Raw genomic sequence first — 25222 nt, 5'->3', positions numbered from 1 at the left:
TTTCCATTCGACCGAAAAATGGGCATTATCCAGGCCGACCTCGGCCCTGTTCGACCGCCCGCGTGGCCTAGTCTGGCCGGAAAAGCCCTGTTGGCAGGGATTTGGGCTGGAGTTCCCCTGACAAGTCCAGCTGCTGACCTACCGGCCCCCGACACAGCCTGGAGCTGGAAGGCATGAAGGGAGAGAGTTGGGGTGGGCCTCGGAGGGAGTAAGGGGGGCGCTGACAGGGGAGAGTAGGGCTGAGACTGGGGCCCTCCGCATCCGAGACCCCACATTACGAGACCCCTGTTGTGGGGAGGAGGACTCATCTCCTCCAGGGCCTAATCAATCCATCAGTCAATCAATCTATCAATCATATTTATTGAGCACCTACTCCGTGCAGAGCACCATATTACAAAGAAGTTAGCAGACATGATCCCTGCCCTTGAGGACCCTCCAGTCCAGCGGGGTAGATGGACACTGGAATAAATTAGACGGAAGTAAGAGAATGTGAGGATACGGACAGAGAGCCGGTGGGGAGGGTAGACTATGAACCCTTGAGGGCTTGGATGGAACCGAGTCCCAGTTCAGGCACCCAAATGGGCAGTCGGTCTCTGGGAATGGGGTTGGCCTTGGTACTGGTCTGAGGGATCGAGGGGCTGATGATCCACAATGAGATCCTCCGGTAAATCCCCAAGAGCTCACAAAAGCTCTTGCCCAATGCCCCCACGGTCAGTGTGCCATCGCATTCTGCACCGGCTGCGGCCACCCTGCCTGTCCCTTACGTGGGTCACGTCTGCGCTGGGCCAGCCGTGAACCCCAGGAGGCACTGCTTTCCACGGGTGGTTCCTTGACTGGATAGGGAACTGCCCCTGCCAGCCCAGCTGGGGCTCTGCCAGCCCAGACCTCCCAGGATTCCTTGCACAGTGACACGGTGAGACCCCATATTTAATGTGGCAGAGTGGGCCTGGACACAGCAGTGGTGGAACTGGTTAGTCGGTTGGTGCCTTCAGGCAGCTGACCCCAAGCTTTAAAAGAGCCCAGTGCTGGATGGGGGCCATGCCACTGAGGCTTGGGGAGACAGGAGGACTGCACAGGTTTCTCCTCAAGTGCAGCGAGAAAGGACCCTAGCCATGCCTCGCCAGCCAGGGGCATACATACATATACACATACACGGCAAACACACAACACCGGCAGTTGTATGGCAGCTCCCCAGAAGGAATGCCGGGCCTCACATTTCAGTGGAACTTGGGCTAACTTGGGTCCAGTTGCTGACATACCGGACACCAACCCAGCAGGAAGCTGCAAAGCATGCTGGGAGGGTGTAGGGGTGGGGTAGGGACAGTCTACTTTCAACCACCCTGCACTCTTTCTCCATGCCCCCAGCTCCTCTTATGGGGTGGAGGGGCACAGTGGGAAGGCCCATCCTGGTCTCCCTGGCCAACAGCTCCCTCCTCCTCTCCCAGGGGCTCTGCATCCAGTGCTCTTTCAGGGACCAGCCTCGAGGTCCATCCTTGGGGCCCATCTTTGGTGATACAACTTCCCCATTGGAGCAGTAGCTGCATAGCACAGTGAGGGGTTAGTGGAAGGAGGGTGGACTGACACGGTCACCAGCACCTCATCCTCTCAGAGTTCATGCCCTGACAGTCTCATGCCATTTTAGCCCACTGGCACACCCTCGAGCTCGGCCACTCAAAGTGTGAATCCCCACCCCTGTGTCTGCAAGTTGTAGGAGGCAGCAGAGGCAGGACCAGCCAGAGACCCTTGCAGGGAGCCCAGGACAGGACCAGAAGGGTCTGGCAGAGGGCAAGGCAGAGGGAGCGGGTGATGAGTCAAGGGGCTACACGGGTTGAGGTCCCAGGGATTGACTGACAGGACAAAGACCAAAACCCACAGGGCCCTGAGAGGGCTTTACTCCTCAGCTTCAGAGCAGGGACAGTTTCCCCTGGATCAGCCACCCTCCTCCAGCCAGTCCACGTGCTTTAGTTCGGTCAGTTGGGTTTGCCTCCTACGTGCCATGCCCGCGGCTGAGGCCCAGGTGAGACCCTAGTGCCCCCCAGCCATTCCTGGTCAGGTTCCTGGGCCGTGGCAGGCTCTCTACCCTGGGTCTGAAGCAGGCAGGGGCCTGGGCCCGCAAATCAGCTGCTTTACTTCTGGGCAGGGCAGGAGGCTTCTTGAAGACAGTCGTCCTAAACAGCAGTAAGGGTGGACGGAACAAGTGGCCCCTTGGATGTGAGGGGACTAGACAAGTTGGGGGAGTGAATTAGCATGAGAGAGAGAGAGACACAGAGAGAGAGAGAGAGAGAGAGTGTATGTGCCTACAGAGAGTGAGGGTGAGTGTTGACTGGATCTCAGGGCACCCCCTTCTGCCGACCGAGGCCTCACCTGGGAGTGGGGCTCCTGGGACTGGCACAGCTGTGACCATTTTCTGCATGAGCCTGAAGTGCCAATTAGCCCATTGCCAAGTGCCACCTGCTGCTGTAAAGTGACACTTAGGTCCCCCCACCCTGCCACACCCCCAAACAGGGGTGTCAGGAGATCGGCGATCACTGAGGGATCAGCAGCAGATTAAGCCCCAAGCCAGGCAGGGACCGGGCTGCTCCAGCAGTGTTATTTCTATTGACACCCATCTCTTGGCTAGAGAGAGGTTAGAGACCCCTCACCTTCCCATCTAATGTCTAAGAGATGGTCGGGAGAAGGGGAAGAGGGTGTGTAAAAAAAGGTCTTTGTATGAACATCCCTCCCGCTACTTGCAATTTTTATTTCCTGGTCCCAAGACCTCAGAGAGCTTTGGCCCTAACTCCCCACGGCCTCACCCCACAGGCGGGGTGGGGGTGGGGGGGGGGGTGGTTCTGGGAAGTGGAGGAAAAGCTCCAGGGGCTCTCATAAGCCAGCTTGCTCACTCGCTCCTCCTCTCTGTCTCTGTCTCTCTCACAAAGTGCTGTATGTTCAGCTAAAGCCCTCAGAAATCTTGAGAATGAGTACAGAGTTTAAGTGGCCACGGGGGCCTATGGGAGCCAGAATCCCCTGCCACAAGCCACTAAAAAAATGCCATTCTCTCCAACCCATTCTCAGCCTCCACTCCTCTCTCATCCCCCACCCTGTTTCTGCCAGTTTCTCCTCAACATCCCCATTCCCTAGCCCACCATCTCCCACATCCATCACCAGCCCGCGTGCCTACCCTGATCGCGGTGAGCCCTTTCCTCCACTCCATCCCTCCGAGGACACGCACCGGCCCACGCACTCCTGCCTTCCAGGGCTGGAGCGGCCCTTGTAGGTGCCGGCCCCATGTCCCTGCCCCACATGCCATCCCCACGTACCCACCCGACTCCACCTCAACCTCCAGCCGGTACAGAGCTCATGGTACTAGGCCGGTCACCCCTCCCGGAGGCCGGAGGGTCCCCGGAAGCTCTGGTGGGCTGGGCCGCCTCAGAGATACATCTTCATGATGCTGTAGGTGGTGGGGCAGTAATGTGAGTGTAGCTGGGCCAGGAGGGCCTTGGAGGTGATCTCGAAGCGCGCGCCCTGGCTCTTTTTGTTCCACACATGAACAGCGTAGGTGTCCTTGAGCAGCCGGTGGAACTCCAAGGGGCCGATCTCCTGGAAGTACTTCTTCCAGTTCTGCCAGCGGATGGGGTAGAAGGCCTCGCGGGGCAGGGCCCGCACCCCCCGGCAGCTCCGGCGGGCCCGGAGACTCCGTACCGAGCACCACTTTTTGAAGACGCGGGTGAGGAGCTGAGGCCCCTGGTGGCCCCAGACCCAGCCGTTATAGTGGTCCACGAAGTCCTGCATGCACAACTCGATGAACTTGTGCCCACGCTCGAAGGCCAGGAAGGCCCCGTTGAGCACATACTCGGACTGTGTGCCCAGCACGTTGGTCAGGTTCTTCAGGCTCCTGAGCACGATGAAGTCCGTGTCCAGATAGATGCCCCCGAACTTCCACATGATGGCGATCCGGCAGGCATCCGAGAGGACGGGCAGCAGGTAGGGCTCCCAGCGGGCCTGGACCGTGGCATGCCAGCCAGCCAGAGGCGTCCCAGTGAAGAGCTCGTGCAGGTCCAGTGGGCGCAGCTCCACGTTGCGGAAGCAGCGCAGCAGGGAGATGCCCAGGTGCTTGGGCAGTGAGCCGTTGCCACCACCCAAGCCCTTCATGAGGACCACGACCCGGGTCTCGGGGTGGGTTCTGGCGGCCGACTCCACCGAGCACATGAAGAGGAAGTTGGGGTTGGTCCTTTCCGAGGTCTCCACGAAGAAGATGTTTCCACCCAGAGGGTCCCGGGGGTCTGGAGGACTCGGGGTCAGCGGGCACTTGACTTCCAGGGGCAGGCTGAACGACGGGCTCTTGAACTTGGAGTCACCCACGATCCTCCAGTAGATCATGATGGAGACCACGGACATGAACTTGAACATGAGGACCAACAGGGCGCACAGCCGGTGCCGCGGCGTCCCCCGGAGCAGCCTGAGAGTGCAGTCTGGGGGTCGCTGCATGGCATCCTCCTTGCCGGGGCCACCCCGGGGCCACTGGGGGGCCGCTATGGGGCTGGACTGCAAACAAAGAGGACAGGGTTACATCACTGAAAGCTCACTGAGGGCAGGGAATGTGTCTGTTTACTGTTACATTGTACTCTCCCAACCGCTTGGTATAGTGCTCTACACCCAGTCAGCGCCCAATAAATATGACTGAATAATAATTATAATAATGGCATTTGTTAAGCGCTTACTACATGCAAAGCACTGTTCTAAGCGCTGGGGAGGTTACAAGTTGATCAGGTTGTCCCTCGTGGGGCTCACAGTCTTAATCCCCATTTTACAGATGAGGTAACTGAGGCCCAGAGAAGTTAAGTACTTGCCCAAAGTCACACAGCTGACAAGTGGCGGAGCCGGGATTTAAACCCATGACCTCTGACTCCAATAATCACAATAATGATAATAAATATGGTATTTGTTAAGCACTTACTATGTGCCAAGCACTGTTCTAAACACTGGGGTAGATAAAAGGTAATCAGGCTGTCCCACTTGGGGCTCACAGTCTTAGTCCCCATTTTGCAGATGAGGTAACTGAGGCACAGAGAAATTAAGTGGCTTCCCCAAGGTCACACAGCAGACGAGTGGCGGAGCCGGTATTAGGACCCATGTCTTCTGAGTCCCAAGCCTATGCTCTTTCAACTAAGCCACACTGCTTCATAATAATAATGGCATTTGTTAAATGCTTACTATGTGCCAGACACTGGGGTAGGTACAAGCACAAGCAAGATACAAGACACAAGCATATTGGGTTGGACACAGTCCCTGTCCAAAGTGGGGCTCACAGGCTCAATCCCCATTTTACAGATGTGGTAACTGAGGCCCAGAGAAGTGACATGATTTGCTCAAGGTCACGCAGCAGACAAGAGGCGGAGCCGGGCTTAGAACCCATGACCTTCTGACTCCCAGGCCCGTGCTTTATCCACTGCACCATCCTGCTTTTCAGTGAACTGAATGAAGGTTCCCAAAGTTCCCGCAAGGCTGGGGCCAAGCTTGAGGTCCAAGACAGAACTCCTCGTCTTCCCTCCCACAGCCTCTCCCGCTCCCAACTTTCCCCGTCGCTGGTGACTGCATCACCGCCCCCACCACCTGCGAAGTCTCACAAGCCCACAGGCCTGGCTTTAGCCTCGACTCATCGCTCTCCTTCCACCCGCATATTCAGTCGGCCACCGAATCCGGTCTTTTCGGCCTCCACAGCCTCTTCAGGATCCACCCCTCCCTCTCCCTCCAAACGCCCACCGTGCCAGTCGCAGAGCCTGCCCTGTTCCGCCTCCGCTATGACACCTGCGGAACAGGTGTCACCTGCCTCCTGGCTCACCTCCCTGCCTGCCTCAGTGCAGGGCCGGGGTGCACAGACACAGCTCTGGGAGGTGATTTCAACGCTGACCCAACCGGGGTGGGGGATTTGGGCCGAGGTCACCAGAGTCAGAATGTCTCGAGACTGCGGGTGGTGGATATGGCCCCCGCTGCCCTGACGAATGCCCTCCCGCAGGAGCGCTGGAACCCGTAGGGCTAGGAGGAGCAGGCCTGGGACTGACAGGGGCAATGTTGGTGAGGGAGCAGGGCGGCGATGGCCATTAATGGATTCTGCAAACTTGGAAAAGCACTTATTGCCTTCAGGGCCGCTATACCCAGCCTGGTTCCTTGCCAAGATGTGTCATAAGAAAACAGCTAGTTTCCCAGTTGCACCCTGAGAACTTGGCCAGGGAAGACTCTATTCCAGTAACTCGGAGGGGGGCTCGGGGCCTGCTTTCTCTGCCCTTAGGCATGGCTGGCCCAGAGCACCGCCCCAAATCCGAGAACCTATCGGTCTGCCCCACAGTGAGCCCTAGCAAGAGGTGGTCCTGAAGCAACTTCCTCTCCAACGGGTGGCAGGGAGGAAGGTGAGGAGGAAGGGCTAGGAGGAAGGGCGTTTTCCACGGCAGAAGGGAGGGGAGGCTTCTGAAATGCCTCAGGCTGGTCACAGGGGGTTTCCTGTGACCCAATGTTGGTTAGTTTTGGAAACCTTCCGGAGGGGTCAGAACAACGGCAGATGAAAAAGCAGAAAGGAAAGCAGAAGGGTGAGCGGAAAGGAGGGAGAAGCAACATGAACTGGTGGAAAGCGCTTGGGCCCAGGAATCAGGGGACCTGGGTTCTTATTCCAGTTCTGCCATGTGACAATGGGCAAGTACTTGTATTGTACTCTCCAAGCACTTAATACAGTGCTGTGCACACAGTAAGCACTCAATAAATACGACCGATGATTCTCTGGGTCTCAATTTCCTCAGCTCTAAAATGGGGATTCAAAACTTGTTCTCCCTATCCCTTAGACTATGTAAGTCCAGTGTGGGACAGGGACTGTGTCTGATGTGATTATCCTTTATAACTCCTAGCGCTTCCTTTCCATCCAAACTACTAATGCACTGATCCAAGAACTTACCCAATCCCACCTTGATTACTGCAACAGCCTCCCTGCTGACCTGACTCCTGTCTCTCCCCTCTTCAGTCCATACTCCATTCTGCTGCCCAGATCATTTTTCTACAAAGCCATTCAGTCCATGTTTCCCCACTCCTCGAGAACCTCCGGTGGTTGCCCATCCACCTCCATGTCAAATAGAAGCTCCTCACCACCGGCTTTAATGCACTCGGTCACCTTGCCCCCTCTTTTCTCATCTCACTGATTTCCTACTACAACCTACCCACACATTTCACTCCTCTAATACCAAGCTACTCGATGTACTTCGATCTCGTCTGCCTCGCTGCTGACCCCTCGCCCCCGTCCTTCCTCAAACCTAGAACTCTCTCCCCCCGGTCATATCCAACAGACCATAACTCTCCTCACCTTCATAGCTGTATTAAAAGCACATCTCCTCCAGTTGACCTTCCCCTACTCCCTCTCTCTTCTATGCCACCTTTGTCCCTGGACCCTTTTTTCACCCTACCCTCAGCCTCACAACCCTTATGTCCATATCCATACTCCATTTCAACATTTGTCTCCCCCTCTGGACTGTGACACCTTGTACGAAGGGATGTGTCCACCAACTCTGTTGTGTTATACTCTCCCAAGTACTTAGTACAGTGCTCTGCACATACTAACTGTTCAATAAATACGATAGATTGATTCATTGCTGTCAGACTCCAAGGTCATCAGGGGCATGGTCGCACAACCCTGAGCAGAAGTTGGCCAAATGGTCCAAGAGTAGCAGCTGGGGAGGGAGGAGCCCCTCATCCTCCCAAGGAGTCCGCCGGCCCTCTGGCCCTCCACCTGGTCACCGCCAGCTCCTCAAGTTCCTGGGCAACTTTGGAGGCAGAGTCCCAGCCCGAAATCGTAACACTATACTGCACTTCCTGTCAGATAACAGAAGCAGCATGGCCTAGTCGATAAGGCATGGGCCTGTGAATCAGAAGGACCTGGATTCTAATCTTGGCTCCGCCACTTGCCTGCTGTGTGACTTTGGGCAAGTCACTTTACTTCTCTGTACCTCAGCTCCCTTATCTGTAAAATGGGGATGAAGACTGTGAGCCCCATGCAGGACAGGGACTGTGTCCAATCTGACTAGCTTGTATCTACCCCAGCGCTTAGAACAGTGCTTGACACATAGTAAATGCTTAACAAATTCCATCGTTATTATTATTCTAACAACTTAGCCGGTCAACTCCGTAGGAAGACATTCCCAAAGTCCCTCAAGCTCTGGATTTTCCAGAGCGTGCAAGCGTTCATCAAAAGTGAAAAAGACTCTGAGATAATCACGTCTTTATTCTAAGCATTGATGGACATTTGCTGTTACTTTCTCCATTTCAGAATTCATGTCACAGCAGGCTCTGAGCTTCCCCTGATCCACTCCCGGTTTCCCCTGCAATGACATTAGCCTGCTCTGCTTTCTCCAGGCTTCTATTTTTGGTGCTGGCTGGGCTGGCCGTGATCCCTGGCAGAGCTCGGCCCTACCCTGACCGCGCAGGCTGCAGTCGGAGCCTTCCCATCTCACCCCGGTCGGGTTTTTGCTATTAAATGAGAATACTCGGTCTCGATCAAATTTGTTCCTGGGGACTTTCCTCAGGAAAGCTTCGTGGCCCTGGTCCCAGCCCCAGCCCTGACCTCCACTCTAGCCTCCCATGGCCTGTCCAGCTGCCGTGGGGGTGGCCAGGACGCGCCCATGGCTCATTCAGGGAGCCCAGAGTTCCGAAGTCCTATGGAGCAGCCCACAGCGCCCATGTGACTGGACCTTTGGCTCTCGCCTGACCGGTTCTGCTTCAGAACTAAATCACCTCGAGGTACTAAAGACAAGCAGTTTCTCAGGCTTTTACTGACTTGAGAATTTAGCAACTGTAGTCTATGCTGGGAGCCTTTCCTTATGGAATGCAAATTTAAAGGACCACACACACGCATATCCCCCCCACACACACACATACCCCTCCTGCCTTACCATACACATGCACATGTACTAAGAGGGCTTTATTGCCTGGTACCATCAGAAAATGAGAACTGACCACTAGTCACAATTCTGCTGAACCAAGAGTCAGACAACCCAAATATGGACTAGCCTCACAGCCAGCTGGGCAGTAGGCCCCACGGTGAACTCAGCAGCCAGATGGGCGGTAGGCCCCAGAGCCCGCCCTGCAGCCAGCCAGGCAGTAGATCTCACAACAAGCCCTGCAGGGATCTGCGTTTGGGTCATGCAGTGAGACATGTGGTAGGCCGGGCAGGGATCCCTGCAGTGGACTACATGGTAAGCTCCATAGTGAGCCGGGTAGTGAACCCCATAGGGATCCTGCAGTGAGCAACATGGTGAACCCAGCAGCGGGCTGTGTAGTGAGCCCGCCAGTGGGCCGTGCAGTGAGCCTGGCGGCGGGTTTTGCAGTGAACCTGCTGGTGGGCCACATGGTGAGCCCGAGGAAGGTTGCAGAGGGGGCCAGACGGAATCAGGGCAATGCCATAGCAGAAGCACATAGGATGGACAAGGCTGGGTCTTGCAGAGGTCAGGGATTCAGAGGAGATGGCGTCCCGGGAATCTGGTCCCACCACTAGCTGCGGAACCCTTTTTTATTTTTGTATGTGGTATTTGTTAAGCGCTTACTAGGTGCCAGGCACTGTAATAAGTGCTGAGATGGATAACATGATAATCAGGTTGGACGTAGTCCATGTCCCACGTGGAGCTCACGGTCTTAATCCCCATTTTACAGATGAGGTAACAGAGTCACAGAGAAATGAAGTGACTTGCCCAAGGTCACACACGGCAGACAAGCGGCAGAGCTGGAATTAGAACCCAGATCCTTCTGACTCAGTAGAAGCATGGCATAGTGGATAGAGCATGGGCCTGAGAATCAGAGGATGTGGGTTCTCATCCTGGCTCTGCCACTTGTCTGCTCTGTGACCTTGGGCAAGCCACTTACCTTCTCTGTGCCTCAGTTAACTCAACTGTAAAATGGGGATTAAGACTGTGAGCCCCATGTGGGACAACCCGATTACCTTGTATCTACCCCAGTGCTTAGAACAGTATTTGGCACATAGGAAACACTTAAATACCATAATAATTATTATTATTATGGGTTCTAATTCCAGCTCTGCTGCTTGTCTGCTGTGTGATCTTGGGCAAGTCACTTCACTTCTTTAGGACTCAGTTACCTCATCTGTAAAATGGGGATGGAGACTGTGAGCCCCACATGGGACAGGGACTGTGTCCAACCTGATCAGCATGTACCCGCCCCAGCACTTAGGACAGTGCCTGACACATAGTAAGTGCTTAAATACCATTATTATTATTATTATTATTATAATTATTATTATTATTATCTGTGCCTCAGTTACCTCACCTGTAAAATAGGAATTAAGACTGTGAGCTCCACGTGGGATGTGGACCATATCCAACTGATTATCTTGTATCTACCCCAGCACTTAGTACAGGGCCTGGCACCTAGTAAGCACTTAACAAATACCATTAAAATAAAATAGATAGCAATTAGAAGTGGAGTGACTGTCTCAGAACAGAGGCTTCAGGAAGCAAAACTGGTACCAGGTCCAGTGAATGACCACTGCAGCACTGCACCAAAGGCCCAATTTGGCAAGGCAGCATCAGTCTCCCTCACTTTGCTGCTGAAACATCTCGCCCCCAGCAGTCCAGAATAGCCACCCTGAGGAGGCTACCTGGGACTCGCCGCTTGGCTGGCCCCTCTTGGCCCTTGGCAGGAGCTCGGCACTGGCTCATGGGCGCTGAGCCTCTGGAAGCCAGGTGGTCAATCAAGGGCAGAGCCCATTCCCATTGCCACCCACAGGGCATGTGACCTGACACACTGCATGTAACTTAAGACTGAGCGGGGGCAGAGTGACCTAGTCAAAGAGAGTGCGGACTGGGAGCCAGGAGACCTGGGTTCTAATCCTAGCTCTGCCACTTGCCGGCTCTGCGGCTTTGGGTAAGTCGCTTAACTTCTCTGAGCCTCAGTTTCCTCATCCGTAAAATGGAGATTCATGGCCTCTTCTGTCTCCCCCTTAGACTGTGAAGCCCATATGGGACAGGGACTGGATCCAATCTGATTCCACTATACCTACCCCAGTGTTTGGAGCAGTGCTTGGCACATGGTAAGCACTTATATACCACATTGATTATTATTATTATTATTATCATCGTTATTACTGGGATTGGGAATGACACGAGTGACACAGCCCTTATGCTGATGAGTAAGTAGACAAGATCCCTGCCTTCAAGGAACTTATGTGCCATCACTACTAAAGTTTAGATACATTCCCTGGTGAGCTGTATTATAGGGTGGATTATTAGAGGAAAAAGGACAAGGATGCTAAAAGATATCCCTCAAACCAATTAGATGGACATGCAGAGAGGCATCTGGCCCCACAGTTCCTCCAAGATGCCCCGGGTTCCCACTGGAGACAGAATCCAGGCCAGGGACTCTTGGTCTGACCCACCCAGCTCCCACTGCATCACTTCGTAGGGCTTTCCGACACTGCTACTTACACTGGCCACCACCTCCACTGTCCCGCCACCCTGAGTTGAAGGCTGGGCCGAGTGGGACTGGGATTCCAGCCCCTGTTGGGCTAGATTCCGAGGGTTTCTGTGGGAAAGCATTCTCAGGCCAGGGGAGGCGGCGGTGGAGCGGCCAGTCGGCTGGAGGGTGGTCAGAGGTGAGAGACACCAAGGGACCAGTGGCTGCACCCCTGGGGTCTGGGCAAGAAGCCAGCTCAGAAGGGCAGCCATAAACCACAAGTGTTGGCTCCTCCATGGGCACGGGGTCCGAAGGTTGTCCCTGGGGATGGTGGGTTGAATCCTGGCTCGGAGTGGGGGGAGGTCCTCCCCTCAGCCTGGGGACCCTGGATGTGGTGGAAACACTGGTGAGTCTTTCTGGAAAAAAAAAAGTTGGGAGATTTTTGGCAAGGATTCATTCTCAGTCCCCTAGTGGGATTTCCTGAGCACCTGCTGTGCGTACGCGTTCTTTTTTTAATGGTACTTGTTAAGCGCTATGTGCCAGGCACTGTACTAAGTCCTGGGGCAGATACAAAATAATTGGATTGGACACAGTCCCATGTTCCTCATGGGGCTTTCACTCTTAATCCCTAAGCATTTAGTACAGTGCTTTGCACACCGTTAAATATGACTGACTGAATGAATGAAATAACTGAGGCACAGAGAAGTAAAATGACTTATCCAAATCCACACAGCAGACAAGTGGTGGAGCCAGGATTAGAACCCAAGTCCTCTAACGGCCAGGCCTGTATTCTTTCCACTGTGTCATGCTGCTTCTCAGGTTTTTGGAACAGCACACAGCAAACACACATTCCCTCCCCAGAGTTCACACTCTAAAACTCTAGCTGGCAACAAAGGACTCCCTCCTCTTCCCCCTTTCTCTCTTCCCCCAGAAGCTCTCCCATAGGGATGCCATGGCCATCCCTGACAAAGACAAAGCCCCCATGGCCCCAACCCCTCCGGCCACTGCTGGAGATACAATTCTCTCTTTTTGTCTGGGGATCACAGTGTCCCCAAACTAACACTAGGAAGAAATGGGAGAAAGCATTAATTCTGCCCCCTCGCCCCCCTCTCCCCCCCTCGCCCCCCTCTCCATCCCCCCATCTTACCTCCTTCCCTTCCCCACAGCACCTGTATATATGTATATATGGTTGTACATATTTATTACTCTATTTATTTATTTATTTATTTTACTTGTACATTTCTATCCTATTTATTTTATTTTGTTGGTATGTTTGGTTCTGTTCTCTGTCTCCCCCTTTTAGACTGTGAGCCCACTGTTGGGTAGGGACTGTCTCTATGTGTTGCCAATTTGTACTTCCCAAGCGCTTAGTACAGTGCTCTGCACATAGTATGCGCTCAATAAATATGATTGATTGATTGATTGATTGATTGATTCTGCCCATACAGGCCTCCAGCTACGGCTAGTAGCACAGATCAATTTCATCTACAGGATAAACTAAGAATTCTTCAAAGCAATGAGAGGGAACTCTGCAGTGGATTGCTAATAGGCCATTTGCTAAGAATTTCCATTATCTTCCATTAAGAATGAAAGACCTATCTTCTGATCTAAATGCCCTGAGTCCAACTCTTTAAAAAAATGGAAAAAAACAACTCTTTCAGAGAAAGGAGTGAACTTCCCAGGGTGGAACACACCGTGTGAACCACACAGATGTGCAGGTATTTCAGATGTCCTGATAAGGCATGGTAGGGCCTGTCCAATCAGGACAGCTCACGTCGGGACATAGGAAGAGGCCAAAACTGATTGATAGGTTGACTGCCAAAAGGTTACTTCACTTTGTCTTGAGATTGGCCCAAAATCCACCCTGAGCTCCCAGAGTGGCAAGGGGTCGCGGAAAATCGAGAGCCATTCTTACACTCAGGCACTCATTTACTGGGCTACAGACACGACACAGAAGCAGAGTGGCAAGAGATATATCAGAAAGAAAAACATATTCTTTCTGAGCTGAAGAAACTTACTGGGACCAATCTCCAGTCACTGACCAAAAACCATTTTTGATCCTTTAAGAATATATAAAGTTCAAAAATACTTACTGGACAAATGGTCTAATTTGGTTCTTATTTTCCTTCTTTCCTAACTTGTACATCTTGGGAATATGAATTGATAGTGAAATAGTTCTCAAAAGTTGTTCCAATAACCATCTGAATGACTAACTTAAGGTTGCTGGACTGTTTTCTCAGTCAACTCTTCAAATATACCAGGAATATGCTAGAATAAATTAATATAGACTGCAACCTATGTTAAGATACATTGCTATCATGGCACAGTAGAAAATAAGTGGAAAACTGATGTTAGTACAACAATAAACATTGAAAGGACTCTTCTTTCTATTGGAAATGATTCACTGCATCACCTGACTTCTTTGAATGTTTATACAATTTATAGGCTCAGTTCTGGGTCCCCTTCTATTCTCCATCTACACCCCCTCCCTCTCATTCTATTTGTACATATTTATTACTCTATTTTATCAATGACGTGTTTAGATATATAATTCTATTGATCTATTTTGATGCTATTGATGCCTGTCTACTTGTTTTGTTTTGTTGTCTGTTTCTCCCCCTTCTAGACCGTGAGCCAGTTGTTGGGTAGGGACTGTCTCTATCTGTTGCTGAAATGTACTTTCCAAGCGCTTAGTACAGTGCTCTGCACACAGTAAGCGCTCAATAAATATGATTGATTGAATGAATGAATGAATGAATCAGCTCTTCTACCTCAACTCACTGATCTACAAACCAGCAGCTTCTCTAATGCCAACCTAGCAAGTGTACCTCCCACTCATTTATCTCGCTGCCGACCCCTTGCCCACAACCTCCCTCTAGCCTGGAATTCCTTCCCCCTTCATATCCCCACCTTCAAAGCCCTCCTAAAAATCACACTTTTTAATGGTATTTGTTAAGCGCTTATGTGCCGGACACCATGCTCAGTGCTGGGGTAGATATGAGTACATCAGGTTGGACACAGTCCGTGTCCTACATGGGGATCACAGTCTTAATCCCCATTTTATAGATGAGGAACCTAAGGCACAGAGAAATTGTGATTTGCCCAAGGTCACACAGCAGATAAGTGGTGGAGCTAGTATTAGAATCCAGGTCCTCTAACTCCCTGCCCGTGTTTTATCCACTAAACCGTGCTGCTTCTCTTCCTATGAGAAGCAGCGTGGCTTAGTGGCAAGAGCACAGGCTTGGGAGTCAGAGGTCATGGGTTCTAATGCCGGCTCTGCCACTTGTCAGCTGTGTGACTTTGGGCAAGTCACTTCACCTCTCTGGGCCTCAGTTACCTCATCTGTAAAATGGAGATTAAGACTGGGAGCCCCAAATGGGACAATCTGATAACCTTGTATCTAACCCAGTGCTTAGAACAGTGCTTGGCACATAGTAAGCACTTAACAAATACAATTATTATTATTATTATTATTATTATTATTATTATTGAGGCCTGCCCCTACTATGCTCTCATATCTGCTACTCGCCTTCCCTTCGGCATCACCTATGCATGTCCATCTGTCCCCTTTAAGCACTTGATATTCACTCCCTGCTCAGCTCCATAGCACTTAAGCACATATCCTTAGATTCTGCCATTTATTTTAGTGTCTCTCTCCCCCTTCAGTCTATCAGTTCCTTGTGGGCAGGGATCCAATGCACCAACTCTACTCTCTCAAATGTTTAGAAAAGTGCTTTGCATATAGTAAGCGCTCAACAATTGCCACTGATTGACTGACTGGTCCTCTAAGTCTGGTGACATGGGGAGCTGACTGCACTAATCAGTCAATAGTATGTACTGAGTGCTTTGTCTGTGAGCAGTCTGGGGCTCCCCTAGACACTGAACTGACAACTCCCGCTCCTCCCACCTTGGGAAAATCCTACGTCAACGGCTGAGGTTGGGGCTCTTATTCTAGATAGCATTTCATTCATTAATTCATTCAATTGTATTTATTGAGCGCCTACTGTGTGCGGAGCACTGTACCAAGCGCTTGGGAAGTACAAGTTGGCAACATATAGAGACGGTCCCTACCCAACAACAGGATCACAGTCTAGAAGGGGGAGACAGACAACAAAACAAAACATGTGGACAGGTGTCGTCAGAACAAATAGAATAAAGCTAGATGCACATCATTAACAAAATAAATAGAACAGTAAATATGTACAAGTAAAATAAATAGAGTAATAAATCTGTACAAACATATATACAGGTGCTGTGGGGAGGGGAAAGAGATAGGGCGGGGGGGTGGGGAGGAGGAGAGTAAAAAGAGGGCGCAGTCTGAGTCAGGAAAATGAATCCAATGCCAGGGAGAGGCCCTTTGCAGGGGTGCAGTAGTAGGGCACCCCAGAGGGGCATGGCTGCAGAGTGCAGTGCCAAGGGTGGGCCCAGCAGAGCTTGGGGGAGAAGGGGCAGGAAGGCAAGAGAGAGGTCTCACCAGAGATGGAGGGACAGGCCTTGCCAGCATGCCCCTGGTCTTGCCCCGGCCTCAGGCTGAAGCTCCCCAGTCTGGCCCGCTGTCCTCAGCCCTAGAGTGGGGCACAGGCACAGGCTGAAACTCCTACACACAAAGGGAGGAGTCCTCATTTTCCTTGGCAAAACATTACCCACTTCCACAGTCTTTTAACCTGTGAGCCCACTGTTGGGTAGGGACTGTCTCTATATGTTGCCAACTTGTACTTCCCAAGCTCTTAGTACAGTGCTCTGCACACAGTAAGCGCTCAATAAATATGACTGATTGATTGATTCCACAGCAGGCAGAAGGTCTGCCTGAAGATGCTTGGTTTTCTTCTCACTGTCTTTCCTACCAACCATGAGGATCCAGCCTCCGTCACACTATTCCTGTAGGTTTTCTAGACCTGTTGACATTAGGACGCCTCCCTGTTGGGGTCCTAATGGGGAAGGGGGTGGAGGCGGGCAGATGGGTTTGGGTTGTGTTTGGTTTTGTTCTCTGTCTCCCCCTTCTAGACTGTGAGCCCACTGTTGGGTAGGGACTGTCTCTATATGTTGCCAACCTGTACTTCCCAAGCGCTTAGTACAGTGCTCAATACGATTGATTGATTGACTGGGGAGCACTGGTCTGTCCATCCCTGGCCCTTGGACTGCTGTCTTACAAAGTCCAGATTTCAGCAGGTCTATCCCCTGACTGGGACTTGGGGTATGGAGGAAAACTTGGCCAAGCGTGTCCAGTACTGTTGAGTGACTACGGCTAGGGCCTCCCTGTCTCCGATGAGTACCAAAAGTCGCTGCCACTGAGAGGTCCGGGCAACCGCAGGCATGGTGGGGGTGGGACAAGAGGCCCCGAGGGTCCCCCTGGGGTGAGACAAGGAGATAGAGAGAACAGAGTCATCTACGGGACCAGGGAGAGGGGGGGAAGGGGCGGGGAAAAGAGGCGGAGCCACCTGTGGTGGGGCAGGAAAGGGGGGAGGAGCCGTCTGTGGAGGGGGCGGGGAAATCAATCAATCAATCAATCGTATTTATTGAGCGCTTACTGTGTGCAGAGCACTGTACTAAGCGCTTTGGAAGTACAAGTTGGCAACATATGGAAACAATCTTTCCCTCGCTGAGGGAAAGAGGCGGAGCCACCTGTGGAGGGCAGAGAAAGAGGCGGAGTCATCTGTGGGGAGGACAAAGGGAAAAGGCGGAGCCACCTATGGAGGGAGGAGGGGAAAGAGGCGGAGTCACCACAGTGTTCTGCACAGAGTAAGCGCTCAATAAGCATCATTGATTGACTGAGGGGGGGAAGGGGCGGAGCCACCTGTGGACGGGGCGGGAAAGAGGCGGGCTCACCGGGAGGGGGTGGGGATGGGTGGGCGGAGTGCTTTGCACATAGTAAGCGCTTAATAAATGCCATCATCATTTATTATTATTATTATTATTATTATTATTATTACCTGCGATCTTCTGTGAGGGGCGAGCCCCGCCGTTCCTGCCCCGGCCTGCGTCCGACCCCTCGGCCCGCAGGCCCTCGCTGAGGGAGTCATAGCTGCATGGCTCACGGGTCACCCGTCCAGGCAGGGGTCGGGGGCCCCCCGCCAACAGGACGGGGGACGCCCACCCATCAGGAGGCCTCGCTCCCCGCCCCCTCCATTCAGATTGGCGGAGACCCCCGACCCCCCCCCCCCAACACACACACACCGCGCGGAAAACACGCCCTGCGAGAGGATGGAGGGGGTTGTGGGGGGGGAGTCAGTCAGTCAGTCAGTCAGTCAGTCAGTCAGTCAGTCAGCTCCAGGGCGGGAAGGGACCCCCCCCCCCCCCCCCAAAACCGGGCCCCGGGGAGGAGGGGCTTAGGCGGGACTGGCGCCCCCTAGGGAAGGAACTGAGCCGTGGCGGGGGGCGAGGAGCATGCGCACAAGGGGCGGACTCAGGAGCGGGGCAGCGGCCTGTCGCGTGTCCCTCGACGCACCTCACTGAGGTGGAGGGAATGGGGACAGGGTTGGCTCTTCGTGGGGGCTTTGTTGGACGCCCGCGTGCCGAGCCCTTCTGGACTGCGAGCCCACTGCTGGGTAGGGACCGCCTCTATATGTCGCCGACTTGTACTTCCCAAGCGCTTAGTACATCATCATCATCAATCGTATTTATTGAGCACTTACTGTGTGCAGAGCACTGGACTAAGCGCTTGGGAAGTACAAATTGGCAACATATAGAGACGGGCTTACAGTCTAAAAGGGGGAGACAAAACCAAACATACTAACAAAATAAAATAAATAGAATAGATATGTACAAGTAAAATAAATACAGTAATAAATATGTACAAACATATATACATATATACAGGTGCTGTGGGGAAGGGAAGGAGGTAAGATGGGGGGATGGAGGGGGGACGAGGGGGAGTACTCTGCACACAGTAAGCGCTCAATAAATACGACTGAATGAATGAATGAATGCCGAGGCGTGCTGCTGTGTGGGTTTTTTCGGGGACGTGGGGGAGTGGGGGGCGGGGGGGGGCGTCTGGAGGAGGGAGAGGTTCTAGGAGTTTGTAGGGTGGGGAGTATGTAGGGTTGTGTTTGGAGGAAGAGGGGGATCTGGGATGCGTCAGGAGGAGGCTCTGGGAGGGTTGGGGGGGATCTGGGGATGTGCGAGGAGGAGGAGGAGGAGGAGGAGGAGAGCAGAGAGGGAGTGTGCAGAGAGCGGGCGAGGGCGGGAGGGGTGGCGTGAAACAGCGTGGTTTAGTGGCAAGAATTTAGGAGTCAGAGGACGGGAGTCTAATCCCGGTTTCGCTTATTGTCCACTGTGTGACCTTGGGCAAGCGCCTTCACTTCTCTGTGCCCCAGTTACCTCATCTGTAAAATGGGGATTAAGACTGTGAGCCCCACGCGGGCCAACCTGATTAGAGAAGCAGCGTGGCTCAGTGGAAAGCGCCCGGGCTTTGGAGTCAGAAGTCATGGGTTCAAATCCCGGCTCCACCCCTTGTCAGCTGTGTGACTTTGGGCAAGTTACTTAACTTCTCTGGGCCTCAGTTCCCTCATCTGTAAAATGGGGATGAAGACTGTGAGCCCCCCGTGGGACAACCTGATCACCTTTTAACCTCCCCAGCGCTTAGAACAGAGCTTTGCACATAGTAAGCGCTTAATAAATGCTATCATTATTATTTATTATTATTACCTTGTATCTACTCCAGCGCTTAGAACAGTGCTGGGCACATAGTAAGCGCTTAACACATACCGTAATAATTATTATTATGACTACGTAGAGCAGCATGGCCTCTGATCCTGTCGCAGGTCGGGCTCTGGGATTGAGAGTTCAGAGATGGCTCCGGGGTAGGGTTGGGGGAGAGGGTAGGTGAGCGCCCAGTGAGTAGCCGGCGGGCGCTGAGCAGATTCTACCCTGGTCCCTTGCGTCCTCGCCCCCCGGGCCACCGCCCCCGGCAGAATCCAGGGCAGCCCAGGACGCTTCCTGCGCGCTGGATCCGGCTCCGGGGGTCACCAGCCCCTCATTTCCCCACCTATTCGCCCTCCTTCGAAATCGTCTATGCAGTTAGGTCTGTACCCTTAACCACTTTGCTATTCATCCCACCCCCACAGCACCGCACCCTTAAACTCTTGCCATTCCCCCTCTCTGTAATTTATTTTGCTGTCTCTCTCTTCCTCTAGACTGTAAAGCCCGTAAGGGCAGGGATAGGGTGTCTACCGACTACCGTACTGCCCTCTCCCCCGAGCTTAGTAATAAGAATTACTATTATGGTATTTGTTAAGCGCTTACTGTGAGCCAAACACTGTTCTAAGCTGCTCTGCCCTCGGTAAGCGCTCAAATAGCACTGTTTAATCAATCAATCAATCAATCGTATTTATTGAGCGCTTACCGTGTGCAGAGCACTGTACTAAGCGCTTGGGAAGTACAAGTTGGCAACATACAGAGACGGTCTCTGAGAAGCAGTGTGGCTCAGTGGAAAAGAGCCCGGGCTTTGGAGTCAAAGGTCATGGGTTCAAATCCCGGCACCGCCAATTGTCAGCTGTGTGACTTTGAGCAAGTCACTTCACTTCTCTGGGCCTCAATTACCTCATCTGTAAAATGGGGATGAAGACTGTGAGCCCCCCGCGGGACAATCTGATTACCTTGTAACCTCCCCAGCGATTAGAACAGTGCTTTGCACATAGTAAGCGCTTAAAAAATGCCATCATCATACAGAGACAGTCCCTACCCAACAGTGGGCAGTCTAGAAGGGGGAGGCAGAGAACAAAACCAAACATATTAACAAAATAAAATAAATAGAATAGATATGTACAAGTAAAATAAATAGAGTAATAAATATGTACAAACATATATACAGGTGCTGTGGGGAAGGGAAGGAGGTAATTGAAACTGCCCGCCCAGACATCCACACTAATAAACACATGCTCACATCGAAGCATACAGGCATCATCATCATCATCAATCGTATTTATTGAGCGCTTACTGTGTGCAGAGCACTGTACTAAGCGCTTGGGAAGTACAAGTTGGCAACATATAGAGACAGTCCCTACCCAACAGTGGGCTCACAGTCTAAAAGTCCCCACCTTGCGACCGCCATTCACAAGACCCCCTCCGCCCCAGTACACACAGACAGACAGACAGACAGGCGGGCAGACCCCGACACGGCCCCGGCGCTGTCCGGGGGTCTCGTGCGGCCCTACCTCCTCCGGCGGGGCGGGGGCTCCGGGCCCCGAGCGCTCCCCGGCCGGGCGGCGGCCCAAGCGGAGTCCGCTCGGCACCGGCCGCGGCTCCTTCATCAGCCCGCCTCTCTCCTGGCTACTTGTGGCGGCGGCGGCGGCGGCGGCGGCGGCCGACCCCGGCTGGTCCTTCCCTCCCGCTCCGCCGCTGCCGCTCCGCCCCGCCCCGCCCCGCCCCGCCCCGCCCGCACTCCATCATCCTGCCCCCCCGGTGCCCCGGCGCCCCCGACGGACCCAGCCCCGGCCACGGCCCCGCCCCTGACCCCAAAGGCTTCCGCGCCGGGCGGAGGGGCCCTGGAGACCCCCGCCCACCCCCGACAGACGTCCCGGGGACGGGCGAGGCCGCCTCTCATCCTCCTCTACACCCCGGGATGGGCAGGTCCGCGTCCTCGGGCTTTTCTTCTCCCCGCTATCAACCAGGCCGGATCCCCGACAGAGGACTCTTCGCCGTCAGCCAGGGTGGGGGGAGGATAACCTCAGTCAGCACTGGAGATATGCACCCCCGAAGGGAAGGGAGGAACCCTTTCTCTTCTCCACCCGAAATCAATCAATCAATCAATCAATCGTATTTATTGAGCGCTTACTATGTGCAGAGCACTGTACTAAGCGCTTGGGAAGTACAAATTGGCAACATATAGAGACAGTCCCTACCCAACAGTGGGCTCACAGTCTATAAAATGTTCCCACCCCGACCGGGCTCACACGTCTACCTCCCCGCAGTTCCCTTCTCTCCCTCCACGCCCCATCCCAAAGCAGCTGCCTTTTTCTAAAAAACGGTGATCTTTGCTCAGCACTTACAGTGTGTCAAGCACTGTTCGAAGCGTTGGGGAAGATACGAATTATGTCAGACAAGTCCCTGCCCCGGGAGAACGGGTATTGAATCCCCGTTTTCCAGTTGAGGAAACTGAGGCCAGTGAAAGTGAAGTGGTTTGCCCAAGGTCACCCAGCAAGCAATTGGAAGAAGTGGAATTTGAACTCAAGTCTTCTGACTCCCAGGCCATCCGTGTTCTCTCCACTAGACCTGCTGCCTTCCCAGTCCCGAACTTCCGAGCCCTTCCCCTTCCTGACGCCTCCCTGCACCCCCCCCCCCAACCTCGCCCGGACCCCCACTTCTTTGCCCGAAGCTGAGCCCCTAAAACCCCCTTCGTATGGACCTGGAGCTGAGGTCCTGCTCCCGGAGCCCTGGGCTTCCCGGGCCTGGTTCTTCTGGACCTAACCACAGGATCGCCCTCCTTCAAAGCCCTACCGAGGGCGCACCACCTCCAAGAGGCCTTCCCAGACTAAGCCCCCATTTCCTCAGCTCCCTCTCCGTTTCGTGTCTCTCTGACTCACTCCCTTTGCTTCCCCCCACGCCCCACAGCACTTATGTGTGTATATATTATATAATTCTATTTATTTCAATGCCAGTTTACTTGTTTTGATGTCTATCTCCCCCCGCCCCCCCCCCCCCCCGTAAACCCGTTGTGGACAGGAATTGTGTCTCTTTATTGCTGTATTGTACTTTCCAAGCGCTTAGTATAGTGCTCTGCACACAGTGAGAGCACGGGTTTGGGAGTTAGAGGACGTGAGTTCTAATCCCGGCTCTGCCACTTGTCTGTTTTGGGACCTTGGGCAAGCCATTTCACTTCTCTGGGCCTCAGTTACCTCATCTGTAAAATGGGGATTAAGACTGTGAACCCCACGTGGGACAACCTGATTACCTTGTATTTACCCCAGCGCTTAGAACAGTGCTTGGCACATAGTAAGCGCTTAACAAATACCATAATTATTATTAATGAATACGAATGATTGAATGAATGAATCCTTGCTCCGGGCTAGGGGCACCGCTGGGTGGGGGCGTGCGCCCTGTTTCCGGGTCTCTTTGGGGTGCTGGGGTTGTCCTGGCTGCCCCGAGGATACACCCTTCTTGTCCATCTCAAGAGCCCACCCATACCCCACCACCCAGCCCCCGCTGCATCGCAAACCCCCTTCCCTCTCTCCGCCCACCCCCTCCCTCGCTCCCCGCTTCCCTCCCCCGCCCCCCATCCACCCCCGATTATAATCCCGAGCCCATCTCCCACCCCTACCCTTCTCCCTGGTCATGGCGGGGGGTGGGGGTCGCCCTTTTCTTCTCCTGTGGGTCAGAGAGTCACCCCAGGCCACACCCCGCCCCTCTCGACCTTTTCCCCCTCCCTTGCCCCTACCGAATGAGACCTGAGCCTTGCAGTTTGGGATGGGGCCCCTGGATTTGCCTAGATAGCTACCAGTCCCCAATCCGAGGGGCTTCTTTCCAGGAACCCCCCACCCCCACCCCATTTCACCGGATTAGACTCCCTAGTAGGAAACATTTCTTCTGGCAAGAAGGCGACAAAGAGCTGGGCCAGGGTGGAGAGTCCCTGAATTGGTTCGGTGGACATACCACAGAAGGAAAGGTGGGTTACCCCCTACAGCTTTTAACTTCCACAGTTATTACTATTATTATTATTATTACTTCCCTTAACTGACCAACAGCGAAGGAGCCCGGTTTGCTGGAAAATACTAAATAGGGCTGGACAGAAACGTCTTAACTCCTTCCCTCACTCTTTCCCAACGGGGGGGGGGGTCTCCCCCCCCTCCCTCGCCCCCTCTCCCTCCATCCTCCCTCCCTCCCCTTTTCTCCCCCTCACTCTCTTCCTCCCCTTCTTTCCCCCCCATCCCCAATGGCACCCCTTGGGGTGGAGGGCTTCGGAGGATTAAAACAGTCTGTAGTAAAATAAAAGGACAAAAGCCTCCCCATCACCCTGCTCCTCCTCACATCCTGCTCAGGCCTCCAAGGACCGAACTCTCCACCTGGGGCCAGTGACTAGTCGGATCAGGGGAGAAAAACACGTCCCAGGGGGAAAGCTGAAACGGTTTCCCTGGCAAGGAAAAGGAGGAGGAGCCACGAAGCACTTCAGGGTAGTTGATTAATTGACTAATTGAGGACACAACAGTGGAAAGGGGCTTAAGATACAGCATGAGGTCAGGATAGCCCTAAGGGAGAGCTCGCTGTTGAAGGGGTTGGTGAAACGTTGGAACAGATGCTGGAGGTTTGGAGGGTTGCCCTCAAGGGATGCCCTCTGGGGCCCTGGGAAAAGGAGCTGATGTCTGGCCCGGCAGAGATAAGGTACCACGTTTTCTGTGGAGGATGCCCTTGGGTAACCTTGCCTCCTTATCAAATTGAAAATCAGCCGGGTGAATAGTTAGACAAATAGAGGCACTCACACAGCAACTGCCTCCGACCCAGCTACCCCAGCCAGAGCTCAAGGAGAGTAAGTCAACCAATCATATTTGCTGAGCACTGTACTAAGCACTTGGGAAAATGCAATACAACAATAAACGGACACATTCCCTGCCCACAACGAGCTTCCAGTCTAGAAAGGGAGACAGACATGAATATAAATAAATAAACTACAGATATGTATCCAAGTGCTGTGGGGCTGGGTGCTGGGATGACTAAAGAGAGGTCAGTAAAGAGGCTGATACAATAATCAAAGTGGGATAGGAGAAGTGATTGGATTAGAACAGTGCTTTGCACATAGTAAGTGCTTAATAAGTGCCATCATTATTATTATTATTAAATGTGGTAGGAATTTGGATGGAGAGGAAAGGGTGGATTTTAACCACGTCAAGGTCAAACTGACAGGATTCAGTGATGCATTGAATATGTGGGTTGAATGAGAAAGAGGAGTCAAGGATCAATCAATCAATCATATTTATTGAGTGCTTACTGTGTGCAGAGCACTGTACTAAGATTACCGGCTTGTGAGACAGGAACGATGGTGGTACCATTGACATGATGGGAAAGTCAAAGGGAGGACAGGGTTTGGGTGGGAAGATAAGGAGTTCTGTTTTATTCATTCATTCATTGTCATATTTATTGAGCACTCACTATGTGCAGAGCACTGTACTAAGTGCTTGGAAAGTACAATTCAACAATAGAGACAATCCCTGCCCACGCCAGGTTTACATTCTAGAAGGGGTGAGGCAGACATCATATTAAGGTTGAGGTGATAGGAGGACATCCAAGTAGAGATGACTTGAACGTGGGAGGAAATGTGAGACTGCAGAGAGATAAGGGCTGGAGATGGAGATTTGACTATCACCTGCATAGAGATGGAAGTTGAAGCCATGTGATCCCTCATGTGAGTTCTCCAAGGGAGTGGGTGAAGATGAAGAACTCTATTGAACCTTGAGGGATACCCACAGTTATTGGGTGGGAGGCAGAGGAGAAGCCCACCAAAGAGACTAAGAATGAGCAGCCAGAAAGATAGGAGGGAAAGCAGGAGAGGGCAGTGTCAGTGAGGCCAAGGTTGGATAATGTTTCTAGGAGAAGGGGGTAGTTGACAGTGTCGAAGGCAGCTGAGAGGTCGAGGAAGATTAGGATGGAGTTGAGGCCGTTGGTTTTGGCAAGAAGGAAATCATTGGTGACCTTTGAGAGGGTTGTTTCTGTGGAGTGAAGGGGATGGAAACCAGATTGGAGGGGGTCAAAGAGATAATTGGAGGAGAGGAATTTGAGACAGGGAGTGTAGACAACTCACCCAAGGTGTTTGAAGAGGAATTCATTCATTCAGTTGTATTTATTGAGAACTTACTGAGTGCAGAGCACTGTACTAAGC

General features: G+C 52.9%; 2 protein-coding genes across 2 annotated transcripts; one reads left to right on the top strand and one right to left on the bottom strand.

Annotated features, from left to right (window-relative positions):
• Positions 1-2829: 2829 nt before the first annotated feature.
• A4GALT (alpha 1,4-galactosyltransferase (P blood group)) lies at positions 2830-17375 on the bottom strand. The gene is made up of 2 exons (XM_038756752.1): positions 17349-17375; positions 2830-4524 (listed from the first exon to the last, which is right to left on the bottom strand). Exon 2 carries the CDS (start codon positions 4465-4467, stop codon positions 3409-3411), a length of 1059 nt encoding a protein of 352 aa, XP_038612680.1. The 5' UTR covers positions 4468-4524; positions 17349-17375; the 3' UTR covers positions 2830-3408.
• LOC119936644 (formin-like protein 5) lies at positions 16732-21822 on the top strand. Its single transcript, XM_038756099.1, has 5 exons — positions 16732-16772; positions 19329-19438; positions 20491-20985; positions 21027-21065; positions 21626-21822. The coding sequence occupies exons 1-5, from the start codon at positions 16732-16734 to the stop codon at positions 21820-21822; spliced, it is 882 nt and encodes a 293-aa protein (XP_038612027.1).
• Positions 21823-25222: the final 3400 nt, after the last annotated feature.

Source organism: Tachyglossus aculeatus, chromosome 14, assembly GCF_015852505.1.
Source record: "Tachyglossus aculeatus isolate mTacAcu1 chromosome 14, mTacAcu1.pri, whole genome shotgun sequence".
NCBI lineage: Eukaryota > Metazoa > Chordata > Mammalia > Monotremata > Tachyglossidae > Tachyglossus > Tachyglossus aculeatus.
Note: the sequence above shows the minus strand (reverse complement) of the source record. Positions and strands in the feature narration are given on the sequence as shown.

Coding starts and splice junctions, on each gene's coding strand:
- A4GALT (XM_038756752.1), bottom strand. CDS start 4,467: ATGCAGCGACCCCCAGACTGCACTCTCAGGCTGCTCCGGGGGACGCCG.
- LOC119936644 (XM_038756099.1), top strand. CDS start 16,732: ATGGTGGGGGTGGGACAAGAGGCCCCGAGGGTCCCCCTGGG. Junction 16,773..19,328: donor GCCCCGAGGGTCCCCCTGGG/GTGAGACAAGGA, acceptor CGCCCCCGGCAG/AATCCAGGGCAGCCCAGGAC. Junction 21,066..21,625: donor ACTCTTCGCCGTCAGCCAGG/GTGGGGGGAGGA, acceptor TCTCTCCACTAG/ACCTGCTGCCTTCCCAGTCC.